The 24,249-nt window shown below is 52.9% G+C and overlaps 2 protein-coding genes across 2 annotated transcripts; both read left to right on the top strand.

Annotated features, from left to right (window-relative positions):
- The first annotated feature begins 9,546 nt into the window (after window positions 1-9,546).
- On the top strand, window positions 9,547-18,691 carry LOC139825733 (dynein axonemal heavy chain 9-like). The gene is made up of 6 exons (XM_071799832.1): window positions 9,547-9,699; window positions 13,953-14,149; window positions 14,803-14,961; window positions 16,444-16,574; window positions 18,207-18,418; window positions 18,612-18,691. The coding sequence occupies exons 1-6, from the start codon at window positions 9,547-9,549 to the stop codon at window positions 18,678-18,680; spliced, it is 921 nt and encodes a 306-aa protein (XP_071655933.1). The 3' UTR covers window positions 18,681-18,691.
- Window positions 18,681-23,583, top strand: LOC139825732 (dynein axonemal heavy chain 9-like). Its single transcript, XM_071799830.1, has 3 exons — window positions 18,681-18,845; window positions 21,359-21,526; window positions 23,407-23,583. Exons 1-3 carry the CDS (start codon window positions 18,681-18,683, stop codon window positions 23,581-23,583), a joined length of 510 nt encoding a protein of 169 aa, XP_071655931.1.
- Window positions 23,584-24,249: the final 666 nt, after the last annotated feature.

The following is a 24,249-nucleotide window of genomic DNA, read 5'->3' as shown; positions in this document are numbered from 1 at the left end:
CCGAACGCACCCGAGGGGACCCGAAGGCACCCGAAGGGACCCGAACGCACCCGAAGGGACCCGAGTGGGACCCGAACGCACCCGAAGGGACCCGAGGGGACCCGAACACACCCGAAGGGACCCGAAGGGACCCGAGTGGGGCCCGAACTCACCCGAAGGGACCCGAGGGGACCCGAACGCACTTAGGGGGCTCCATGAGTCACTTATGGGTCACTATGCGGCACTCCTGGGTCCCTAAGGGGGAAATTATGGGGGTCTATGGGGAGTTCAGGAGGGACCCAGGAGTACCCCAAGGGACCCAGGAGTACCCCAAAGGACCCAGGAGTTCAGGAGGGACCCAGGAGTGCCCCAAAGGACCCAGGAGTTCAGGAGGGACCCAGGAGTGCCCCAAAGGACCCAGGAGTGCCCCAAAGGACCCAGGAGTACCCAAATGTGTTGTGTTTTGTTTTTTCTCTCTTGTTTATGTCCTCTTTTACCTGAAATGGGACAATGGGGGCAATGGGGGGCAATGGGAGTCAATGGTGGCAATGGGGATCAATGGGGGGCAATGGGGGCAATGGGGATCAATGGGGGGCAATGGGGATCAATGAGGATCAATGGGGGGCAATGGGGGGCAATGGGGATCAATGAGTCAACGGGGTCAATGGGGGTCAATGGGAGTCAATGGGTCAATGGGGTCAGTGGGGTCAATGGGTCAATGGGGTCAATGGGGGTCAATGGGGTCAATGGGAGTCAATGGGGTCAATGGGTCAATGGGATCAATGGGGGTCAATGGGGTCAATGGGGATCAATGGGGTCAATGGGGGTCAATGGGAGTCAGCGGGGTCAATGGGGTCAATGGGATCAATGGGGGTCAATGGGGCAATGGGGTCAATGGGGTCAATGGGTCAATGGGGATCAATGGGTCAATGGGAGTCAATGGGGTCAATGGGGGTCAATGGGGTCAATGGGGATCAATGGGTCAATGGGGTCAATGGGTCAATGGGGATCAATGGGTCAATGGGTCAATGGGATCAATGGGGGTCAATGGGGTCAATGGGGATAAATGGGTCAATGGGGGTCAATGGGGCAATGGGGTCAATGGGGTCAATGGGGATCAATGGGTCAATGGGGGTCAATGGGGTCAATGGGGATCAATGGGTCAATGGGAGTCAATGGGGTCAATGGGGGTCAATGGGGTCAATGGGGATCAATGGGTCAATGGGGTCAATGGGTCAATGGGAGTCAATGGGGTCAATGGGTCAATGGGATCAATGGGATCAATGGGGGTCAATGGGGTCAATGGGTGTCAATGGGGGTCAATGGGGTCAATGGGGATCAATGGGGATCAATGGGGGGCAATGGGGATCAATGAGTCAACGGGGTCAATGGGGGTCAATGGGAGTCAATGGGTCAATGGGATCAATGGGGGTCAATGGGGTCAATGGGAGTCAATGGGAGTCAATGGGAGTCAATGGGGTCAATGGGTCAATGGGATCAATGGGGGTCAATGGGGTCAATGGGGATCAATGGGTCAATGGGGGTCAATGGGAGTCAGCGGGGTCACAGTATCACAGTATCACAGTATGTTTGGGATTGGAAGGGACCTCAAAAGATCATCTAGTCCAATCCCCCTGCTGGAGCAGGAACGCCTAGGTGAGGTCGCACAGGAAGGTGTCCAGGCGGGCTTTGAATGTCTCCAGGGAAGGAGACTCCACAACCTCCCTGGGCAGCCTGTTCCAGTGCTCTGTTACCCTCACTGAGAAGAAGTTCTTTCTCAAATTTAAGTGGAACCTCTTGTGTTCCAGCTTGATCCCATTGCCCCTTGTCCTATCATTGTTTGCCACCGAGAAGAGCCTGACTCCATCCTCCTGGCACTCACCCTTTATATATTTACAAACATTAATAAGGTCACCCCTCAGTCTCCTCTTCTCCAAACTAAAGAGCCCCAGCTCCCTCAGCCTTTCTTCATAAGGGAGATGCTCCACTCCCTTAATCATCTTTGTTGCCCTACGCTGGACCCTCTCCAGCAGTTCCCTGTCCTTCTTGAACTGAGGGGCCCAGAACTGGACACAATATTCCAGATGGGGTCTCACCAGGGCGGAGTAGAGGGGAAGGAGGACCTCTCTCGATCTACTGACCACCCCCCTTGTAATACACCCCAGGATGCCATTGCCTTCCTGGCCACAAGGGCCCAGTGCTGGCTCATGGGCATCCTGTTGTCCACCAGGACCCCCAGGTCACTTTCCCCTACACTGCTCTCTAATAGGTCATTCCCCAACCTATACTGACCCTGGGGTTGTTCCTGCCCAGATGCAGGACTCTACACTTGCCCTTGTTAAATTCCATCAGGTTATCCCCCGCCCAACTCTCCAGCCTGTCCAGGTCTCTGGATGGCAGCACAGCTTCCAGTGTCAGCCACTCCTCCCAGCTTAGTGTCATCAGCAAACTTGCTGATCGTACACTCAATTCCCTCATCTAAATCATTAATGAATATATTGAATAATATTGGCCCCAGTACTGACCCCTGAGGCACTCCACTAGATACTGGCCTCCAACTGGACTCCGCACCATTGACCACCACCCTCTGGCTTCTCTCTTTAAGCCAGTTTGCAACCCACCTCACTACTCTATTGTCCAGACCACACCTCCTCAATTTAGCTGTGAGGATGCTGTGAGGGACTGTGTCAAAGGCTTTACTGAAGTCAAGGTAGACCACATCCACCGCTCTGCCATCATCCATCCACCTTGGTACATTCTCATAAAAGGCTACGAGGTTGGTCAAGCATGACTTACCCTTGGTAAAGCCATGCTGACTGCCCCTAATGACCCTCTTATCCCTGATGTGCCTTGAGATGACACCAAGGATAAGCTGTTCCATTACTTTCCCAGGGACAGAGGTGAGGCTGACCGGTCTATAATTACCCGGGTCCTCCTTCTTGCCCTTTTTGAAGCCTGCAGTGACATTTGCTTTCCTCCAATCCTCGGGCACCTCTCCCGTTTCCCAAGACTTGGCAAAAATGATGGAGAGCGGTCCGGCAATGACTTCAGCCAGCTCCCTCAGCACCCGCGGATGCATCTCATCTGGGCCCATGGATTTATGGATGTCCAGACTATTTAATTGTTCCCTAACCCAGTCCTCATCGACTAAAGCAAACTCCTCCATTGACCTGGCTTCATCCGGGGTCTCAGGGGTACAGGGTTCCCCAGGACAGCCTCCAGCGGAGTAGACAGAGACAAAGGCGGCATTCAGCAATTCTGCCTTCTCTGTGTCTTCTGCCACCAGGGCACCCACCTCATTCATCAGTGGGCCTACATTGCCTCTGGTATTAGTTTTATCTGCTATGTATTTGAAAAAGTTCTTCTTGCTGTCCTTGACCCCTCTCGCCAGCTGTAATTCTAAGGAGGCCTTGGCTACCCTAGCTGCCCTCCTGCATCCTCTAACAGCAGCCTTATATTCCTCCCAAGTGGCCAGTCCCTGCTTCCATGACCTGTAAACTCTCCTCTTCTGCTTGAGCATACCCAACAGATCCCTATTCAACCACGCAGGCCTTCTGGCTCCCTTCCTCGACTTCCTACGTGTGGGGATGCTCTGATCCTGAGCATGGAAGAAGCAATCTCTGAATGCAATCCAGCTCTCTTGGGCCCCTTTTCCTTCAAGCAGTCTTGCCCATGGGATTTCCCCCAGCAATTGCTTGAAAAGGCCGAAATTAGCCCTGCCAAAGTCCAGGGTTGCAATTCTACTTGCTATTCTGTTCCTGCCACACGAGATGCTGAACTCCACCATCTCGTGGTCACTGCAACCCAGGCAGCCCTCGACCTTTACTGCTTCGACCAGACCCTCTTTGTTAGTGAGGATGAGATCCAGCAGGGCACCTCTCCTGGTCGGCTCCTCCACCATCTGCATGAGGAAGTTATCATCAATGCGCTGGAGGAACCTCCTGGACTGTGGCTGGCTGGCTGAATGGTCCTTCCAGCAAACATCAGGGAAGTTAAAATCACCCATAACAACCAGGGCCTGTGACTGTGAGGCCACTCTCAGCTGCGCATAGAAGGCCTCATCAACTTCCTCAGCCTGATCTGGTGGCCTGTAATAGACACCTACAACAGTATCACCCCTGCCAGCCTGTCCCTTGATCCTGACCCATACACTCTTGACTCGTTCCTCATCCGCTCCTGGGCAGAATTTAGTACATTGCAGTTGCTCTCTCACATAGAGAGCAGCTCCACCACCACTCCTGGCTGACCTGTGTTTCCTGCTGGCAGAATGTCTCACAGCCCCACTGAGGAGGGCAGGGGGTGGGAGATGGGAGCGCGTTTCAGTTTCCAGATCCCAGGACAGAGCCCAAACCATCCTGCCCTTGAAATCCCATTCCTTGAGCTGCACAGCTGGTGGGCTTCTGTGGACAATCATGTTAAAAAGCATCCTTCAAGTGTTTGTGTAATACGTCTAGGAATGTCAGTTTTTAAAGAAAAATAAAAGTTTAACAGGCTAATATTTAAATATCTGTAAAATAGTACTCTGTATCCGTGATAGCCCCTCTGGCAATGACAATTAAATAGATATTTGCACTATAAGGCATGATACCCCACCCACAAGCAGACATCTAAGTGGTTCAGATGCAGGGTGGTCTGGCAAACGTCACCTTTGTGTCCCCAGGTGCACGGACACTGCTCATGTGCCCCTGCAGAGAGTGGCAGGAGCTGGATCCCCTTCTCGGGACAGACTCCTTCCAGGAGAGACACAGACACAGGGGGAACTCATCAGGTCGTTACGGCATTTCCCTCGGCATCAGTTTTGACACATTGGGTGCTGTCCTGTGACTGCCCTTTCTGCACAAATGATCATACAAAGACAGCCATTCAGTAAGACATGGCCATAAAGGGGCTGTTATGGACAAGAAAGCTCACCATAAACTCTGGAGAGAGAGAGGAAGTTTATAATAAGCACCAGGAAGAACCAAGAAGCTTAAGGCGTCTTCTGAAGAGTGGGAGGCCCTGAGCAGCCGTGCTTGGCCATGTGTAGATGTGGGAGAGGGTCAGGGCCTGTCAGGGAGAAGCAATGAGATGGCTGATGGCTTCAGTGAACCCTTCCAGCCATGTCTGAGCCCAGAAATGGAAAGCAGTCGATGTCTGCAGGTGGAGGAGGAACAGGAGGAAGATTTTCCTGGGAATGTGGAAGGAAGAAAGGCCTCTCTTGGGCTAATCATGTATGGCAGTGTCATTTGCATGCTGTGGGCATGGCTGTGCCTGGGAGATGGGGAATGGCTGCTGCTGGGGTGTTTGTGCTCAGCCATGGCCCATGAGCTGACCCTGCTCTGCTCCTCTCTTACACTGCCCACACTTGGATGGGCCTCAGGAATCATCCATGAGCCTGGTGGATCCATGAACCTCCTGGAGTGATGGGTATGGATCCAAATAGAGGATTCAAGCAAGTGTGGGACTGGGACATTGAGGTGATTGGTGACCATTGCCACATGTATGAAAGAAGCTGGGTGAGTTGTGAGGAACTCACAGGCATTTGCAGCTCCACAGAAAACCAGAGCCTTGCAGTTAAAGCGACAGCACTTGACATAAAACCCACCCCCAAAGCATGAAACACTCACAGTGACCACAGGAGAAGCCTTGTAAAACATTTGAGAAAAATCTACCAGGTCCCAGGGGTCAGGGCTCACCCATTGTGATGATGAACAAGCATCAAGGGCTCACATGGCATCAGAGCCACCTCCCCATGGCCCTCACCACCTGTAACCAGTGTCTCCAAGTCTTTCCTTCACCGGTCTCCAGGGACAGGGACCTGCACTGGTTGTTTCCTTCACAGCTGTGTCACTGATGGCCCTTCGTGGGGTCCCACACACCCTCAGAAACTTGGGGTTTGCTTCTGCCTTTCACTTCATTATAGATTTGTTCGTTGTTTCAGCATCTGCAGTTCAGGATCATGGCAGCAGAGGGCTCAGTAACATCTGAAATGCTCTTACAAGGCAAGGCTCTGTGCATCTTTTTCCTAAAGGCTTCAAGTCTGTTGTTGATGATTAGGGAGATTTCAGAAATAGTAAAACAGAGAGCATTTCCATAATAAATAGCAATAAAGCTAAATTTCTTCTATTTCCTTCCATGCTCAGTTTTCATTTTCTGTAATGGTGTCTGAGTATCTGAGTTGCCTCAGGTCACCCTGACTTGAGCCCCATCCATTGCTGGGTTTTCTCCAGACTCCTGAGTTTCGGAATGAACTCCCAGGAGACCTTGCTGGTGAAGATGGGGGCAAAGAAGCCGTGAAGAACCTCAGTCCTGTCTGATTGTACTCTTACAAAGTTCAGCAGGAGGCCCACGTCTCTTATTTTAAGGAAACTGTGTAAGCTCGTCTTGCTGCCTTCATTCTCCCCTGCAGCTATGAAGTTCAGATCAGCTTTGGCATCATCTTTACATCGATGGACAAGGTTTCTGAATTCCTCCTCTGCAGCTTCCCCTGCTCCCACCTCCTGTGTGCTGCCTTTTTGTCCTGGAGCTCCATCAGTTCAGATGAGCAGCCTCACGAGATAAATGCTTCTTTTCATGGGTTCTCAAAGAAATCATTCATGTGCTTGGAGCAGCCTGTCCTGTAAGGCTGCTCTGGTTTCCTGAGCTTCTTCACCTTTCAGGCCTGCTTCCACGTAACCACCTCATCTGCCATCCCCCAGTACGTCAAAGCCTTCTCTGCAGCCCACCAGCCTGTGCTCTGCTGCTGGCCTTCCTCCCTCCCCTCTGGTGCCTGGGACTCCACTGTTTCCTGGTCACAACAACCAAGGTGGACACTGACGTTCACATCTCTCACCAGCTCTTCCTTCTTGATCAGGAATAGATCCAGGTGAACATCACCCCTATTGGCCCACCAGGCAGACATGTTAAGAAGTCGGCCCAAGATCACCTCCTGGCCAGTGAGTGTCAGGGTCATTACAGTTCTCCATAGGAACCTGCTCATTGACTGGAGACATCCTAAGGTTGCTGACAGAAGATGTTTTCCATTTCTTCTCCACGGTCAAGTAATTTGTAACATCCAACTGGATGTACACGGCTAAGTCTTGGAACTGGGAGTGAGAGTGGCTGGGCACCTCACCTCACTGACTCCTGAGTCACCCATGTCAGGAAGACGTTGTCAATGAGCTCCAAAACCCTCCTTGTCCCCAGCCAGGAACCTGGGAGGTGTGGGACCATAGTCCTGCCCTTGGCCTTGCACAGCCCCACATCACACTGGCCAGGAAGGGCCCTGGGCAACGTGGGAGGGACAGGATCTGCCTTCCCAGGGCTGGGGGTCAGGGCTTGACCTTTGGTTAATGAAACACATCCAGGTTTACTCAGCATCAGAGCCACCTTTCACTTGCTTACCCTTTGTTCTGCTTCAAGTTTTCTGTCCCAGCTGCCCTGGGGATGGTTTCTCAGCTGTGTCCCTCAGTGGGATTCATTAACATTACAAGAAACTTTGAAGTTTAGATCTGAGTTTGACTTCTTCAACTTGCCCTCAGGGTCTGAGGTCCATGGACTCAGCACCAAAGCTACCAGAGGGGTCATTAAAGCGCCTTGGGCTGCTCCTGTGCTGCTGAGCTGGGCTGGGCTCCTGGGACAGAGGGAGCTCCTGGCAAGCGGCAGCGCTGCAGAGAGACAGCTCTGCCCAGGAGCAGCTCCTCTGCACACGCAGCAGGGCTGAGGGCTCTGCCTGGGGATCTCAGGGAGACGAGCAAGGCAGAGAGAGATTAAAGGTGGTCAGGACTGGGAGGATGACTGAGAGCTCACTGGAGGAGAAACCTTTGCAGCCCTTGCCATGGTAAGTCTCTGGGTGCAGGGCAATGCAGCTGTAGCTCCTGGAGGCATCTCCTAAAACTGGTACAGGCACAGCTGGTGGGATCTGTAAGGAGGGGGCTCTTGTCAGGCAATGTTGAACAACTGTGAAGCTGGGTGAGCACCCAGGGGTGCCCAGCGCTGTCCTGCAGAGCAGGGTCCCTGCACCCCAGGGCTGTGCCAGGGCAGGGACTCTGCCGCCTGCCAGGGTCAGCGCTCAGCCTGCCCGGGAGATCCCATGGCAGCAGCTGTGGGTGGAAGGAGCGACCCCCGGCAGGGCAGGCAGGGACCTTGTGGGGTTGGAGGGTGCTGTGTGGGTCAAGGCTGCTCAGAGCGCCAGATCAACCCCACGGACATGGCAGAGAGTCCTTCTGAACAAGGACATCAAGACAGGAACAGCTGCAAGGGAAGGAGTCTGTGCTTTCAGTTTTCCACTCTTGGTTGTCTGGGTGTGCAGTGGGAGATGGGGATTTATTTCTCTCTTTGGAGAAGACACTGAGACCCCAGTTCTCGTTAGGACTTGTCTGAGCTGCTCCTGAGCCCCTGCACACACAGAGCTGCCCCTGGGCAGTGCCAGGAGGTGTGAGCAGGACAGAGCTGAGCACACAGCGGGTGGGACGGGGTCTGTGACACGGACAGGGAGCAGACCCAGGGACAGAGACACAACTACAGGCCACATAGACATGGGAAGGAGGAGTTAACTGCTACCAGAAATGCTGGGGATGGGATTTCGGAACCTCTCTCAAATCCTCTGCAGCAAAGACACATTTCCCAGTGCAACCCCTGATCTCCTCTCCTCTCCTCTCCATCAGAGCCTCTGCCCCAAAGCCATGGGGTCCAGGTCCTGAGTCTCCACCTCAGCAGCTGGACCTCCAGGGGAAGGGTTCCTGGAACGTGGAACACAAAAAAGGTGCTAAAAGTACTTGCTCTACAGTGTCATTAAGTGAGTGGCAGCAGCACAGTCGGGTAAGGAGAAGGTTCCACAGCATGCCCGTCTGCCTTTCTGTCCTTGCTTTATTTCTCAGAAGCACTGCAGTGTCCTTCCCTGTTTCTCCACCTGTTCCTGGAGCTCTTGCTCTCTGGGGTTGGGGTGGGACATGCAGCTGAAATATTCCCATGGTATGTATGGTCTTAGGAGCAAAGCACCGTGACTCAGCCTAAGTAGATCTGCCGCTTATTCTTTTGTACTGCCAGCAGATTGTGGAAGTAGAGTATAAAACCCATCCTTATGGAGAGATCTGTGCATTTTAGGCTTAGTCTAAGTAAGTGGGACCGGCGGGCAAGGACTGAACCGGAACGGCGGGGCGGTTGGTCCTACGCAGGGACAGGAGCTGGACGCGACCGAGCGAGCCTCTCGCGGGTGGCTGCGGGACAGTGTACGCGACTCTACGAGTCGAGCTTTTCGACCCTCGCGATCCGTGCACACGCTCGGCGAGTCCGTGTCTGGAGTTTCGGGGCTCGCGTGTGGCGTGGGGATGCGGGTTTCGTGGCGGTGGTGTTTTTTTTTTTTGGTGGGGGTTTATTTCGGCAGGGGCGGCGGGGTCGTGGTGGTGTCGTCGTGCCCCCCACCCGCACCTGCCGCCGCCGTATAATTTCATTTCGTGTTCCGGCTCAGACTGCACGGCGAGCACAAACACCCCCCCCCCCCCGCCCGCACCCCAAAGCGCGGTCTCTCCCGCCCTCGCCTTGCCCCCCGCCCCCTCCGGCCCACCCGCGGGAAGGGCCGGAGGGGGTCGGCAACTGCGCGCGCCGCGCATGCGCGCTCTCCCCGCCGCCCGGCAACCGGCCCCCTGCCCCCCGCCAGGTGCCCAACGGTCAGTCGCTCGGAGTCAAGCCCGTCGGGCGGGCGGTCGCGGGGAGGCCAGCGCGGGAGCGTCTTGCCGATCGGCCGAGGAACCCCGCGCGCGGGTAGGCAGGGAGGCAGGCGGGCCGGGACGGGGAGGCGGGGACGGGGACGCGGTGTCTCTATGCCTCCCCGGGGGGAGGCAAAGCCGCTGGCGGGGTCGGTTTCTTCTTCAGCCCGCGGCCGGGGCGGGCAGCGGGCCGAGGGACCGAGCGAGCGAGCCACCGAGGAAGAAGCGCGGGAGGCGGCAGCACGGGCAGGTGAGGGGGTTAGGCCTCCGACAGCGGGGCTGAGAAACCGCGGGACGCCCGCGTGCCCCCCCCGCCCCCGTCCACCCCCCCCCGCCGTCCACCCCCGTCCACCCCGGGCACGGAGCCGGCAGGGACGCCCCGGCTTCCCGGGGGGGAGGCGAACTCGCTGGCGGGGGGTGGGGAGGACTTGGACTACTGAATGTATTAACTGAACAAAGCACGGGGTCGTACGTGGCACAAACAGTAAACCCAGAAATGCACATACTATCATGAAGCCTATTTTCTTCCACCAGGCTCCCCACCAATGGCTAGTAAGTATAGAATTCCACTTCTGTACTGGTACATGTGCAACGCGTTTTATCTCCTCTGCTATTTTCATTATGGCTTCCCCATCGTTATCTCTTTCCAAACAACACTCCGAAGTATTCAGTTTCCCACAGACGCCCCCCTCTCTTCAGCTAAAAGCCAATCTCACGCTCCCTGATTTTGGTACACTGCAGCTCTGGTCTGAGACAATTGTCTCGCTATGAGATTCGGTGCCTCAGCCGTCTGGTTGCTTATTATTTCAACCACTGCTTGCAACCGAATAATTTGGTTTAGCATATATATAGGGGTACGGGATCCCCAGTTTCCACCCCCCGCAGTGAATCACTCCCTGACAGCCGGGCAGGATGGGGGTCTCGGGCCCGGTCCCACTGCCCTGGGCGCTGAGCAGGCAGCAGCTGCAATAAATGGTGATGGGCAACCAAGCACTGGTGTGGTCTGAGTGGGGTTCCATGGGGCAGGATGGGAGAAAGCCCCACTGTGTTTGCTTTTTCAGGAGAAAAATAAGTGCTAAAAAGCCACTTTGGGGGTGCCCAGGTGGATCCAGTGGTATCCAGACCCCCCCCAGAGGGAGCATCCCCCAGCACCCCCAAGTCCTTCGCAGGGCTGCTCTCAGGCCCTCCATCCCCAGCTTGTGTTGATACCCGTGGTTGCCCGGGGCAGCTGCGTCTCCCAGGCGAGCTGGGTCCCGCCCCGGCCCGCCCCCGGCTCCTCGCAGTGTCCCTTCCCCCGGGCAACGCGGCTCTTCCCCGCCAACACCCGCCGGTGCCGGCCGGATGGAGCAGGCGGTGGAGCCGGTGCCCGGCGCCGAGCGGCTGTGCCGGTGCGCGGCGCGGGGGCTGGGGGTGCCGGCGGAGCGCTGGGAGCGCTGGGCAGGCGGGGAGGCGGCGGGGCCGCTGCTGCGGAGCTTCCTGGCGGGGCCGGCGGGGCCGGCGCTGCTGCTCTGGCGGGGCCCGGCCGGGGAGCTGGAGCTGGGGCCGCCCCCGCCGCCCGCCGCAAGGGGCTGTTCTTCCTGCGGGCCCCCGGCGCCGGCCCCGGGGAGCTGCTCTGCGGGGACCTGCCCGCCGATGCCCTGCGGCACTTTGCCGCCCTCGTGGAGGAGGTGAGGATGAGGGGCCACGGGGGCAGGCTCAACATGAGGAGAAATTTGTTTGCTGGGAGATGGCAGAGCCTGGCCAGGCTGCCCAGGGCGGGTGTGGAGTCTCCTTCTCTGAGACATTGAAACCCGCCTGGACCCACCTGTGTGATCTGCTCTGTGACCCTGCGTGAGCAGGGCTTGGACTGGGGGATCTGCAGAGATCCCTTCAACCTAACCAGGCTGGGATCCTGTGAGGCCTGGGCAGCCCCGGAGGTGCAGAGGGAGCCCTGGCACCCATGAGTACCGGGTGCCCCTCGCACATGGCAGCGGGGAAGGTGTCCCCTCCTACAGACAGGCTCCTTGGCCTCCCTCCCTTCTCTGCTGATGCACTTGTACCCTTAACTCTGCCCTTTGCAGTACCATGGACGGCTTTAGAACTCATATAAACCACCTGAATGCTGATCCACATCAGCTCTATCAGTGGGGTCCTTGTGGGACTGATGTACCCACAGGTGCTGGAGGGGACATCTGCAGGTCACCTACTCCAAACCCCTGCTCAAGCAGGGCCATCCAGAGCCAGTTGCCCAGGGCCATGTCCAGGTAGCTCTTCATTATCTCTAAGGATGGAGACTTCACAACCTCTTTGAGCAACCTGGGCCAGTGCTCGATTACTCTCATAGTGAAAAAGTGTTTTGTGATGTTCAGGAGCCTCCTGTAGCTCAGTGTCGGGTTATCTCAGGTGGGCTGATGTTTTCTTAAAGAGATCGTCAAGAGGTTCGAGTGCTTTTGCTTTGCTGTGTTATTAGCCTGAACTAGACAATGTTGTTTCGGTTTATTCCTGATGGCTCCTCACCTGGAGAAGTCTCAGGAATGAGGCTGTAATGGGAAAGCAGAGGAGCTGCTGGATTTGAGAAGCTCTGATCATGATGTTTGGTATATTAAGATGGTGACTGATAGATTGGATTCCCAAGAGCAGGCTGCCAGACTGGTTATCCTGGTTTTGTGAGAAAACACATTATTTATACGGGGAGCTTTTGTTTTGATGAGCCCCGTGGTCTTGCGAAGTCTGCACAAACAGTGGTTTTGCATCACGGCTGGCCAATAGCATTGCAAGCACCGTCTGCTATGGGTAGATGGTGGGGTAGGAACACTTTGGCAGATCCTGTTAAATCCTGTTTTCTGAATGCCTTTGGGAGCCGGGATTGTGCGTCCCAGCTGCGTGTTTGCAGGCTCTGCTCTCCCCTGTGCAGACATGCAGTATTTCTGCAGGGAGCAGATTGTGCCTGGTTTTCATCCTATTTTCCTCTCAAGCTTCACTTGAAGGCAAAAGCAGCGGTGGTGCTGGGTCAGGCAGATGGGGTGGGTCTGCGTGAAGGTGAAAAAGGTCTTGAATTTCCTGGGGTTGGGGTCGTGTGTTCCTCTGCCCACACTTTGTCTTTATTCAGTGAGGGGTCACAGCTGGTGACCTTGTCCACTTGTTGCTTCACTCCTGCGGTGCCGAAGGGAACACACCTGCTCTGTGGGCTGGGGCTTCATCCTGAGTCCAGTTATCATTTTAACAGTCAGAAAGAAAATGAACGGCTATCATTTGCCTGGTTACAACATCACTGGCATTAGCAGTCCACATGCTTTAAGTAATAGAGACACATCTTGCTAATAATGCAGCTAAAACTGCTGAAGGTGAACTCGTCAGCACCTGCCCGTGTGTTCCCTGGGGTTGTGCTCCCCCTTCCCACGGCTCCCTGGGCACGAAGGTGGCTGGTCGGGTCTTCTTCGGGTCTACAGAGCCAGCCACAGTTCCAAAGAGTCTTCAGCATCCTGGGACAGCACCGTGGAGGTGCTGAGCTGCTTTATTCCGTTTCAATTTGATGTCCATTTGCAGCTATTTTTATGCCTTTAGTCACCTCCCCCCCTCCCCTACCCCCACCCTGAGTCCAGTAACACAAAGGGCTGTTGTTTGTCACTAGGGACAACCTGGCTTTGTTAGGCTGTTGCCACAGGCTGGTCCCAGTGCAGAGCCAGCCAGGATAGGTGACAGACACGGTGTTGCTGTCACAGCTCAAACAAGCCAAAAGCAGCTCAAATCTGGGCAAACCCCGACCAGCCCCACAACCCCATGCTGCCGGGTCAGTAAAAGTGCTGATAAAGGCAAAGCTCCTGTTTGGTGGGCTGCAGCTGGGACCTGGGGGACCCTCACCACCAGTGTATCCCAGGGGGTACCAGCAGACCTTCCCTTGCAGCACACTGAGCTCAGCCCAGCCCTGGCAGGCTCAAAGGGCAGCCTGACGGCTGTGCCCATGGGCAGGGACATGGGGACCAAGCACCGGGGACAGTTGTGAGGGCAAGGGACAGCAGCCCATGGGGCCATCTCCAGTTGCGGGCTTGAAAGGCTGGGAGAGCCTGGGGATGGGGCTGCTCACTTTGCCTACTGGCTTCCACCCTCCTTGGCTGCTTGGATTTGGGGAAAAGGGTGTTCTGCTGTATAAAGTGGGCCTGTAGAGATGCCCATTCATCATCAGCTGCCTCTATTTCACATGGGAACTGCTTGAGACAGCAATGGATATGGGTCTCCAGGCTTGGCCAAGCACAGACCTCAGAGCCTGGTGGCCTGTCCGTCTCCTGCTGCACTTTTTTCTCCATTGGTCTTCCGTGACTCCCGCTGTAGGTGATCGTGCCCATCCTAACGAACAAGAAGAACCATCAGGGCTGGCCACAAGTGGTGTCACAAGACATCGTGCGTCATGTCCACAACCTCAAAAGTACCATTTTCACAGTTGTTGGCCAAGTAGACGGCAAGACCTTGCTGCCTCTCCCGGCTGGCTCAGAGGGAATTGAGGACATTGATCTGGAAAATGAGAAATCGTGAGTACCACCCCAAAATAACAGGTTCTGGAAGGTCCAGAGAAGCAGATGCGTTTGTACATCAAGTTGTCATCGTGTCTGGGCTGCGTGCGTGCCCCTGTGGAACCCCAGGAGATGTGTGGGTGCAGTGGAATGAATCACTCCTCAGACAGGACGTGGTGCGGGTGGGATTTTGTGAGAAGTTACTGCTTCCAAGGCAGTGGGGTGACCTGTCCTCAGCTTCCCAGCCCACTTGGTGGTGTTTCTTGCTGAATTAAGTGAGTTAATGACTGCAGGGATGTAGAATATTTTGAGGGAGAATGGTATGGGGAGAGAGAATCTCGCTGGATGTGTGAGTCTCCAGGTCAGATCCTGAACCTGAATGGATCTGATGTGACAATGACTGGCTGTGCAGAGAGGTGGCGACTGGCTCTTCATTTCCACCATTCACTTTATGAACAGTGTTGTTGCCCACACTGCTGCAGACATTCAGCCGTTTTCTCCAGAGTGTAATTCCTATATTAAACCAGTGACAAAATCTTATGGGGTTTGATTGTTTTGTGGTTTTGAAATGTGAAACCCTGTAAAATCCAGCTGCCCACACGGCCATTGGAAGTAGATCCAACTGAGCAATGCACATCAACAAAGTTAATCACGTACTCTGTTTACTACAGCATGGAACGGATAGATAAATCTCTGGTGTATGCCATGGAGTCGGCCATCATAGACTGGAGCCACCAGATCCAGGAGGCACTGAAGAAAGAGTCTTCAGAGCCTCTCCTGCAAGGCAGCAATCCGAACCCGAAGGTGGAGCTGGAGTTCTGGAAGAACAGGTACCCAGAGCAGCCTGGCCAGTGCATGGTGCCCTGTGGTGCTGGTTTTGTGTAGAGGGAGAGTGCTGGTGGTGGAGCTGCTAATTCCATGAGTTGAGAAGAACAGGCCACTTGGGGTTCATGTAGGCTTCAACTAAGGAAAATTGCTCCCGCACAGAAAATCATCATGATCTGCAAAGTGCCTGGGAGGTCACTGGGCAGCTGGCTGTGTTTTAACTTAGCCCCACCACAGGGGCTACACCTCAAGGGACTTTTTTCAGAAATGCCCTTTACAGGATCCCAGGCTGGTTGGGCTGAAGGGACCTCTGCAGATCCCCCAGTCCAAGCCCTGCTCACGCAGGGTCACAGAGCAGATCACACAGGTGGGTCCAGGCGGGTTCGAATGTCTCAGAGAAGGAGACTCCACACCCGCTCTGGGCACTCTTTCGTCACTGTTCACTAGGAGCCATCCACAGGAGTAATTGCTGATGGACACCTGCTGGGGGCTGTCTGGAAATGGTGCATCTCAGCTGGCTGCTGTTCATCTGTCAGGGCCAGAGGGACTTTAGATGCTCAGGAGCCTGGGAGTGGTATTTCCTCCTGCCCTTTGAAAACCTTTGTGCTGTACTGGTTCAGGCTGACTCGGGGCAAAGCCCTGCTGGCTGGAGAGCTGTTGCTAATGCCTGCAGAAACACGATGGCTTTTTTTCAGCGATGTTCTGTCAGTAGCAGAGCTGCTGTCATGCTGAACTCAGCACTTTCTGTCCTGTAGGGTTTGTCTGTGCCTCATGCAGCTTTCTCCCATTTCCACAGTCCATGTGTAGCTGGAGGAAGCCCTGAATCAGGCCCAGGGGAAACAGATGATGTTGGGGGACAGCTGATGGCCCAGTGTAGGTGGGTAACATGGCCACCAGCATCCTGGTGTGCATCAAGAACAGTGTGGCCAGCAGGCCCAGGGCAATGACTGTCCCACTGTACTCAGCGCTGGGGAAGCCAAACCTCAAATCAGTTTTGGGCCCCTCAGGCCAAGAAAGACCTTGAGGTAGTGGAGTGAGTTGAGAGAAGGGAATAGAGCTGGTGAGGGGCTGGAGCACAAGTGTGATGGGAGCGGCTGAGGGACCTGGGGGGTTCAGCTGGAGAACAGGAGCTGAGGGGAGACCTTCTGATCTCTGCACTGCCTGAAAGGAGCTTGGAGCCAGGGGGGGTCGGGCTCTGCTCCCCAGGAACAAGCGCCAGGATGAGAGGAAACGGCCTCAAGTTGCGCCAGGGGAGGCTGAGGTTGGATATTAGGAAACATTTCTTCCCAGAAGGGGTTGTGAAGCATTGGAACAGGCTGCCCAGGGCAGTGGTGGAGTCACCATTCCTGGAGGGGTTGAACAGTCACAGAGATGACATTCTCAGGGACATGGGGCAGTGCCAGGGGTTAGGTTATGGTTGGACTCGATGATCTTGAGGGTCTCTTCCAACCAACTGATTCTGTGATTCTGTGTCTCGGTTGCTGTAGGTGTGATGACCTGGAATGCATTTACAACCAGCTGACAACGAGGAAGGTCAGGAACATGATGGAGCTGCTGGAGAGAGTTGAGAGCAGCTACATCCCAGCCTTCAAAACCATGCTAATGGATGTTGAGGCAGGTGAGATGCTGGGGCAACTTTACCACAGTGCTGGCTTCTGGCCTTTCTTCATGGCCTGGTGTGACTGATTTCAAGCCAAATCTTTCTAGTTTGTGAATTGAGACTGGGCTGCTTGTGCTTGAGTCTAGGCTTTTGTTTCCAGGCTGGGACAAGCTCCATCGCTGGTCTGTTGAGCCAGACTCTTGCCAAAGTTCAGGGTGAATGGGTTTGGGAATTTATTCTGCTGTAATAAAGTGTTTGCATTACTCTAACAGGACTCACCTCAACTTCCACCAGCTCCTCTGGTGTTATTATGCAGGAATGGGAGTTCAGACTAAGAGGACAGATCTTGTACCTAAGACTGCTTTGTTAGAGCGCTGCTTCTCAGGCTTTGGCCACTGCAGCCCGAATTTCCTTGCTTTGCTTTGCTTAGGGGAGTTGAGCGCAGCCCAAGGAAATATTGCAAATCCCTGTCTGTAGTGAAAAACGGTGTAGTCCTGCTGGTCTGTCCCTGCAGACCAACACAGCTGGACATCCATGTCCAACCCAGCTGCTCTCTGGCACAATGAAACCATCTAGACTGTGTTAGCTGTGCACGTGCTGGCAGAAAACACTGTTCTTCACCACTTCACGTGCAAACATTGAATCTCTTAAGGATCTGTGTCACACTCTGCATTGTGCAGTTTAAATGGGCTGGAGAAACACCCCTTATATAAGGAGCCAAGGGTTCATTGTTAAACTAATTAATACTTTAAGGGTTTAATCAAAATACAACAAATATTTGGTTTTAATCCGGCTACAGCGATACTAACCCTAATTGGATAATTTGGACTATAATTGTTAATTTCCATTACAGCGCAGTTCAGATTTGTGTGCACCTGCTTTTAAGTCTCTGCCCCTTTCCCTGGCATTGTACTGGTGTGGCTGCTGTTGGTGGATTTGCTGGGAGGGTGATGCTGATAGTGGGAGTCTCTTCTTCCTTGGTCTTGGGCCTTAGGGGTTATTTTTGCATGCATTCAAGCACTTCTGTCACTTCTTGTTGGTCCACAGGTTTAATTGCACAACGATCTGGTTTTATTAATGCTTGCGCTCTGGGGTAATTCTTCAGGGTAAAACCACACAGCTGTACAGAGCTAAGCTAAAGCTTTCGACGAGTCAGACATCAGTTGCTTTACTGCTGACAGGTTTTCTATTACAGTCAGGACTAGTGGGGCCGTCGTCATCTGCCCACTGGACAAGGAGTTGCTTGAGCCAAAACTGAGCTAAAAAGGGCTCAGGCCAAGGCTGTACAGCCTGTCGTGCTGTACAGCAAGGCCATGGCTCACAGCCATGGCAGCACTGTATTTTTGGTGCTGTTGGGCAAATTCCGTGTGACTTTTTAGCAGTTGTGGACTCAGGCTCTCCACGAAGCCCTGTCCCAGCTCCCTGTCCCCTGCCATCACATCAGCTTATTTCTGTTCTGGTTACTGCCGCAGGTGAGTGATGTTCACGAGTGAGTGACCTGCAGCACACAGGTGGCTGAGGGTGCTCAGTGCTTGTCAGGACAGTTTCTTTTCCCAGGCACTTTTCCATGTGGTGAGGCCAGCACCTAGCTGGGAACCCAGCACACCGCAGCTGGGTGGTTCTTACCGCTTCTCACGTCTCTCAACACAGCTTTGACTGAAGCTCAGGACGTTCACCTGCGCCTGACACCCCTCAAGCGCCGCTTGGAAGACGTAGAGAGGGTTGAGTTCAGCGAGGTGAAGCCTTTCCTGCTCCCCCTGCTCCACGTGGTGTGTTTGATCTGGGTCACCTCCAAGCACTACAACATGCCCGTGCGGATAGTGGTGCTGCTCCAGGAGATCTGCAACCTTCTCATTGAGCAGGTCTGTGGCTGTGATGCCTGTGTTTGCAGTCCCCTGTGTCCCCTCTCCCCTTCTTCCTATTGTCCTTCCCTGGAAAAGTGATTCTTTAGGCAACATTTAACTTAATAAACAGGTTCAAATGTGTTCAACACAAGAAGTCCTTGTTTTCCATGATGGCAGAAGTGACCTCTCAGGTGTGATTTTGCTCTTCCAGGCCCTGGTGTACCTGTCTCCAGAAGACCTTCTGAAAGGGGACATGGAGGAGAGCCTGGGCAAGGTGTGAATGGTGCTCGGTATCCTGAACATGTTCAAAGAGGCATTTGAGGAGAGAAGGGAAAAACTGCACATGTATTATGAACCAGGCCAAGAAGTGAGGGAGTGGGACTTCAGCTCCACGATGGTGTTTGCGAGGCTGGACACCTTCCTGAAGAGACTGGAGATGGTGGAGGTGAGACTCTGGTCTTGAAAAACATTGCAAACCGTCAGGAGAACTCTGTAGCCAGGAGATCACTTGCTGGCATCTTTCCTTTCTATAGCTTCACCTGATACCAGGGAATGGGGCCACTCTTTTGCTGTTAGGTCTCCTGTTACAGCGAGTCTAAGACTGTGTTTTACTATGTCCTGCTCAGTGCATATGTAAGCTGGTCAGGTTGATAGGTGTGTTTTTTGCTCTCAGGAGTCCCGTTGGACTCCTTGCTCCTGTTGGGGCAAGAAAAGGAGGATTACTGGAGGTGTGGTTTGCACAGCTGTAAATAAAGCAATGTAATCTCCCAGGTCTCCTGGTGCCATCAGAGACAGATTTAGGTTATGGTTGGACTCAATGATCTTAAGGGTCTCTTCCAACTGAAATGGTTCTATGATTCTATGACACCCTAGAGCTGGGTCCTGCCTGTCTTGGAGAGGCCAGATGGCAGGATCCCCTTGGCTGTGCCACGTGGGCCTGGGGAGGAGCAGGGACACGTTCCTCACCAGGTTGTCCCTTCGCATCCTCATAGTCCATCAAACTGGGGTGCTGTGGCTCAGGGGTGTCCCTGTTTGCCAGATCTGTCACCTGAGGCAGGGACATTGGGCTGTCATCCCTGAGCTCCCAGTGTGGCCAAGGGCTCCTTGAGCCACAGGAGAGGTTCTGCAGAGAGCAGGTCTGAGTGTGAATGTGGGAGCTCCCTATGCTCTCCTTACCACATGGCTGTGTCTGGAGACCACAGACATACAGACACCATATGTACCTGTTATACAGACACTGTATATACCTCTTATACAGATACTGTATGTACCTCTTGTACAGACCTTGCATGTACCTGTTATCTCTCACGTGGCTAACCACACACATTCATCTGCTCTCCACACACATCCCAAATGAATTTCTTTGTTGATTGTTGCTGCGTTCTCAGTGTGTAGGGTTGGATGGCCAGTGTACAGGTTGCTGGTGTTTGCAGTTTTACTGCTTTAAATGTGCCATATACTTTTATGTGTTCCTTAATTAACTATGTTGAAAACTGTCATGACTGGTGCCTATTTTAAAAGTATTCATAATGATGGTTTCCAGTAGGGTTTGATGTGAAATAAACCAAATTATGCTGGTCAGTGTAGAGAGGAATATAAATAGACACAGGAATAACTGCAGGTTATCATGAGGACAGTGTTGGTGACAGGTTTACTGGGACCCTGTAAAGGCTCTGGGGCACTGACTGCTGGGATTCCATGGATGCCATGGGCACACTGTGGATATGGGCTGCAGACAAAAGCCAGTGGGGAGGTTTTGAGCTGGGGCACTGTGCGTTTTGACCAGTGTCTGTTTCCTCCTTCCGTGGCTGTCCCACACTCCAGGGACAGTAGAAGCTGCAGTATCTGGAGTCAGAGGGAGAGCCTGCGGAGTGAGCTGTAAAACAATAATTAAAAGCATAGTGCACACCAGCCTGTTAATGAGGAAAACTGCTGCATCTCTCTCCGTCTCAATTTCCCCTCATCACTTCATTTCAAGCAACCTTGCAAGACAAAGCAAGGGACAACTGGTATTTCCACATTATTTTTTTGCCTTACTAGGTATTTGTTCAAGCGGATGTGCTGGTGTGTCGAAGTGAATATGAATGGATATGTGCATTTGTTTTCGAATTTTCATAAAAGCTGCAGTTACACTGGTGCATGGGTAGCCCATGAGCACGTGAAGAGGGAAGGATCCCTTTCCTTTGGTTCGTTGCACTGTTTCATATTACGTGTCTGTGGTAAAACCTGCTGCCCTGCTCGGGTGGCCCCAGGACAAGTGCAAGCAGAGAGTGGCCACCAGTACATTCCTGTGCACATTTCTCCTGGTCCTCTGAGACAATGGATGTTCAACCAGCCCTTACTTGGCCCTACCTAGGGAGACAGATGAGGTGGGATGGCAGCAGAGCTGCCCAGTGCTGCCACCACCACTGGGGGAGCGGGACATTTTCCCAAGAGGTGACACTGCCAGGCTGCAGAGGATGGGAAGGGAAGGGAAGGGAAGGACCCGTGTGCCACCTCAGCAGAGAGGGCCAGCGGGGCAGGTGCTGCAACACCCACTTGGACACGTGGAGGTTTGACTGCGCAGGAGCTTTGGACAGTTTGGGTACCTGTAAATATTAGAAATCTGTCCTTGGTTAATACCTATAAAATTGGGATTCTTAGCTATGCTGGATGACATATAAGAGTCTCATATCCTGCTTTGGATCTGTCCTTTAAATACACTTAAAAGCGATTTTACAGTTGTCATGGTATTTCTAGTGGCTGCAGCAGGTCTCACTGGGCAGGGACGTGTTATGAGCAGCCACTGATGCTCAGGACAGGCAGATCAGGCTCCCCCCTTCCCATCCCTGCCACCCAGCCTGAGCACCAGCGCTGTGCTTGGGAAGGTCCCTCAGCAAGTGCAACTCTGTCGTGACAACTGTTGTCATCTTCTTTTGTCAACATCATGACCTGTGTCTCCCTCCGTTGACTTTGAAGGATCTCCTGGCAACTTCCTTGGACTTGATGAAGCTGGAGAAAATTGAATTCAGTGGGATTAAAGGGAAGACCCTGGGCCAGCAGGTCCTGGACATGTATGAGGAATTCCAGGAGGCATACAAGGTGTTTTCAGAGCGAACCTATGACTGTCTTGACCTGACCAACACGGTAGGTGGGACCAGTTTGCGGGAACATCAGGAACATGTGCATGTTTCCAAAGCAGCAGTTTCCTGCTATCTTCTTCCCAGCTCTTTCCTCCTTTCATTATGATCTGATCTGGTACTGGAGGGAACAGGGAGCCGCTGGCCTTTCCTGCAGAGATTTGGGACTTCTTGCACGTCTATATCTAACATATCTTGCTAGATCAGCACCTTAGATCAGTGCAGCTGGGAAACTGGGATTTCCATGAGTTATGCACAAGCTTTTGCTGTACATGGTGCTTGCTGAGGTATAAGAGCTATACCAACACCCACATCTCTTTGCTTTCCTGCTCTTGGTATTTACCATGTTTCCCCAAAAATAAGACCTACCCCAAAAACAAGCTATAGCATGGTTTTTCAGGATGCTTGAAATATGAACCCTATTCAAAAAATTAGCCCTAGTTACAGTTCATAAAAAAGTCAATTTAAATAGGGTCCAGGCAGCTATACATGTAAAAAAGTAAGCATCTTTTGCAGCAAAAATTAATATAAGACTCTGTCTTAGTTTTGGAAAAACAAGGTAGTTTGCCTGATGAGGGCCAACTCAGATCATCTCTGGGATGTGTTCGCTCCTGCCTAGATGAACACATGGCATCTGGGGCTCTCAGAATTCAAGGATGCTCTATTTTATTATCAGTAGTGCTTTAATTAAAGGAATATTCCCAGCCCTCTGGGACCTGCCTGGTGTGGGGATGGGTGGCTCGTGCTTTGCTTCCTGCAGCTCCCAGTACATCTCTGCAGGGGGTGGCACGTCCCCAGTGTTTCTTGCTGGAAAGCTGCTTGCTCCATAGCACCCCTCCTTCAGCAGGGCAGGCACAGAGGAGAGGTGACAGTGGCTCTGCAGGAGGTGGCTTGGGTTTGGTGACCCCATGGCCATTTGTGTGACTCTGAGTCATGTTTGTTCTTTCAGTGCTCTAGTTTTGCACCCTCTGCCACTGCTGGAGCCGTTTTTTTTAGCTAAAACATGGCATCTGGATCTGCTGGAGCTCAGCAGTAGCAATAGTAAAAGCTATTTCCTTGCACTTTGTCCTTTGGAAAAGAGACACATGACCTCATTTTTAGTGGTTTTGTCCAAGCTAGAACAGAAGGACTGTCACGGACTGTCAAGTTCAGTCTTTGATTTGGACTCTTTTACGTGTAGGAAAACAAATATAGATGTTACTCTTGAAGTTCAAAGGATTTATTACAATTGAAGCAAGAAAAGCAGTGCAAGAAGATGATGGAAATTACAGAAACCCAGTACTGTTGAGTTTGAAAAGGACCTCTGGAGATCACCCAGTCCACCTTCCCTGCTCAAAGCAGGCTCAGCTAGAGCAGGACTGTGACTGGTCAGGTGAAATATCTCCAAGATTACCTATGTCCAAGTGTGGAGACTCCACAGCCTCTCTGGGCAACCTGTGCGAGTGTTTTGAAACTGCCTCACTCACAACCAGCTCACCATGGAACCACAGGCTTGTTTTGACTTGAAAGTAGGTTGGATTTGGGACTCAGCAGGTGCATCCGTGGGTTTTCTGGATGATGGTGTGGTCTTCAGGCCAAGTGGTGGGGGAGAGGGTGTGGAAATAGTCCATCTTGCCTGTAGGCTGAAGATAGTGCCATGTGGGCTGTGGAAAGCCCTCAGGACCAAAGGGTCCCTCCCAGAGAAAGGGCCAACATCTCAGCCATGGGACAGCACAGAAATGTTCTCAAGCTTCGTGAGGACTTTGCCACGTTGCGATGGCTGAAGATTGGCCAGAGGAGTGGCTTAGTTCACGGTGAATAAGAGAGGGCATCTCTGGATCGAGGAGTTACAGGTACCTTCCTAGTGCCATCTTGCAGCCTCACAGCTTGTGTTTTGCCTTTGTGCAGGACTTTGAGCAGGATGCCTTTGGTTTCCAGCAGAAAGTAGAAGACATGGACCGTCGGCTGGGCACCATTTTCATCCAGGCTTTTGATGACGCCTCCAACTTGGACCACGCCTTCAAGGTTTGTTTATCGCTCCCTTGCTCTTCCCTAAAAGGGAAATCAGGGCACCCGGCTCGGTGAGAATCACGCTGAGGAGACCAGGCAGTGCTGGAGCCACAGGCACATGGGGCTGGTGTTTGCTGGTGGGACAGTGGGACTTGTAGCTTTTGGGCTGCTCTTGGTTTGGGATGCTCAGGCTGGTGGGTCCCTCACAAAGCTTTTGGATGCCAGGAGATATATTTGTGTCTCTCTCTGCAAGTTGGGGGAAATCATGCTTTTTCTAGGATTTCCTGGTGAGAATTGATATTGTTAGTATCAATTTGTTAATATTATTAATACGTGGATCTGTTTCAGTTTTGGAAACAGGTTTTCTAGAAACAAAGCTGGTTTATTTATCAATTAATCTATCTTGCAGAAATAATAAATGGTATTTTTTTTAAAAAATCAATATAAGCATTTGTAGAAAAGACTTTAGCAAGTGACAGTGTTTATCTTTGTAAGTTTTTTGAAAAAAATAGAAAATCTTGAAGCATTTGAAGAACAACAGTTGGAATGTGGTCCAACCCCAGAGAAAGTCTGAGAGGCCCCGTAACAAAGGGAGCAAATTTCCTTTTTCCAAAGTGCCCATCGGTGCGGACAGTATTGAAGCCTCTGGGCTGGGGAGGAAGGTCCCAGCTGATCTCTCTGCAGGAGTCGGGGTTGTAAATTTTTCCCCTCTTCTTTTCCTGCGTGTTCACCCCAACAGCT

This window comes from Patagioenas fasciata, chromosome 28, assembly GCF_037038585.1.
Source record: "Patagioenas fasciata isolate bPatFas1 chromosome 28, bPatFas1.hap1, whole genome shotgun sequence".
NCBI classification, from domain to species: domain Eukaryota; kingdom Metazoa; phylum Chordata; class Aves; order Columbiformes; family Columbidae; genus Patagioenas; species Patagioenas fasciata.
The sequence above is the reverse complement of the archived record's forward strand: the minus strand, read 5'-3'. Positions and strand labels throughout refer to the sequence as shown.

What these genes read in the sequence shown, in the direction of transcription:
- LOC139825733 (XM_071799832.1), top strand. Translation starts at nt 9,547, where the DNA reads ATGCGCGCTCTCCCCGCCGCCCGGCAACCGGCCCCCTGCCCCCCGCCA. An exon ending in CCGAGGAACCCCGCGCGCGG is followed by an intron (nt 9,700 to 13,952) that starts GTAGGCAGGGAG and finishes CTCCCGCTGTAG; the next exon opens with GTGATCGTGCCCATCCTAAC. An exon ending in GATCTGGAAAATGAGAAATC is followed by an intron (nt 14,150 to 14,802) that starts GTGAGTACCACC and finishes TGTTTACTACAG; the next exon opens with CATGGAACGGATAGATAAAT.
- LOC139825732 (XM_071799830.1), top strand. Translation starts at nt 18,681, where the DNA reads ATGGTGCTCGGTATCCTGAACATGTTCAAAGAGGCATTTGAGGAGAGA. An exon ending in AGAGACTGGAGATGGTGGAG is followed by an intron (nt 18,846 to 21,358) that starts GTGAGACTCTGG and finishes TTGACTTTGAAG; the next exon opens with GATCTCCTGGCAACTTCCTT. An exon ending in GTCTTGACCTGACCAACACG is followed by an intron (nt 21,527 to 23,406) that starts GTAGGTGGGACC and finishes GCCTTTGTGCAG; the next exon opens with GACTTTGAGCAGGATGCCTT.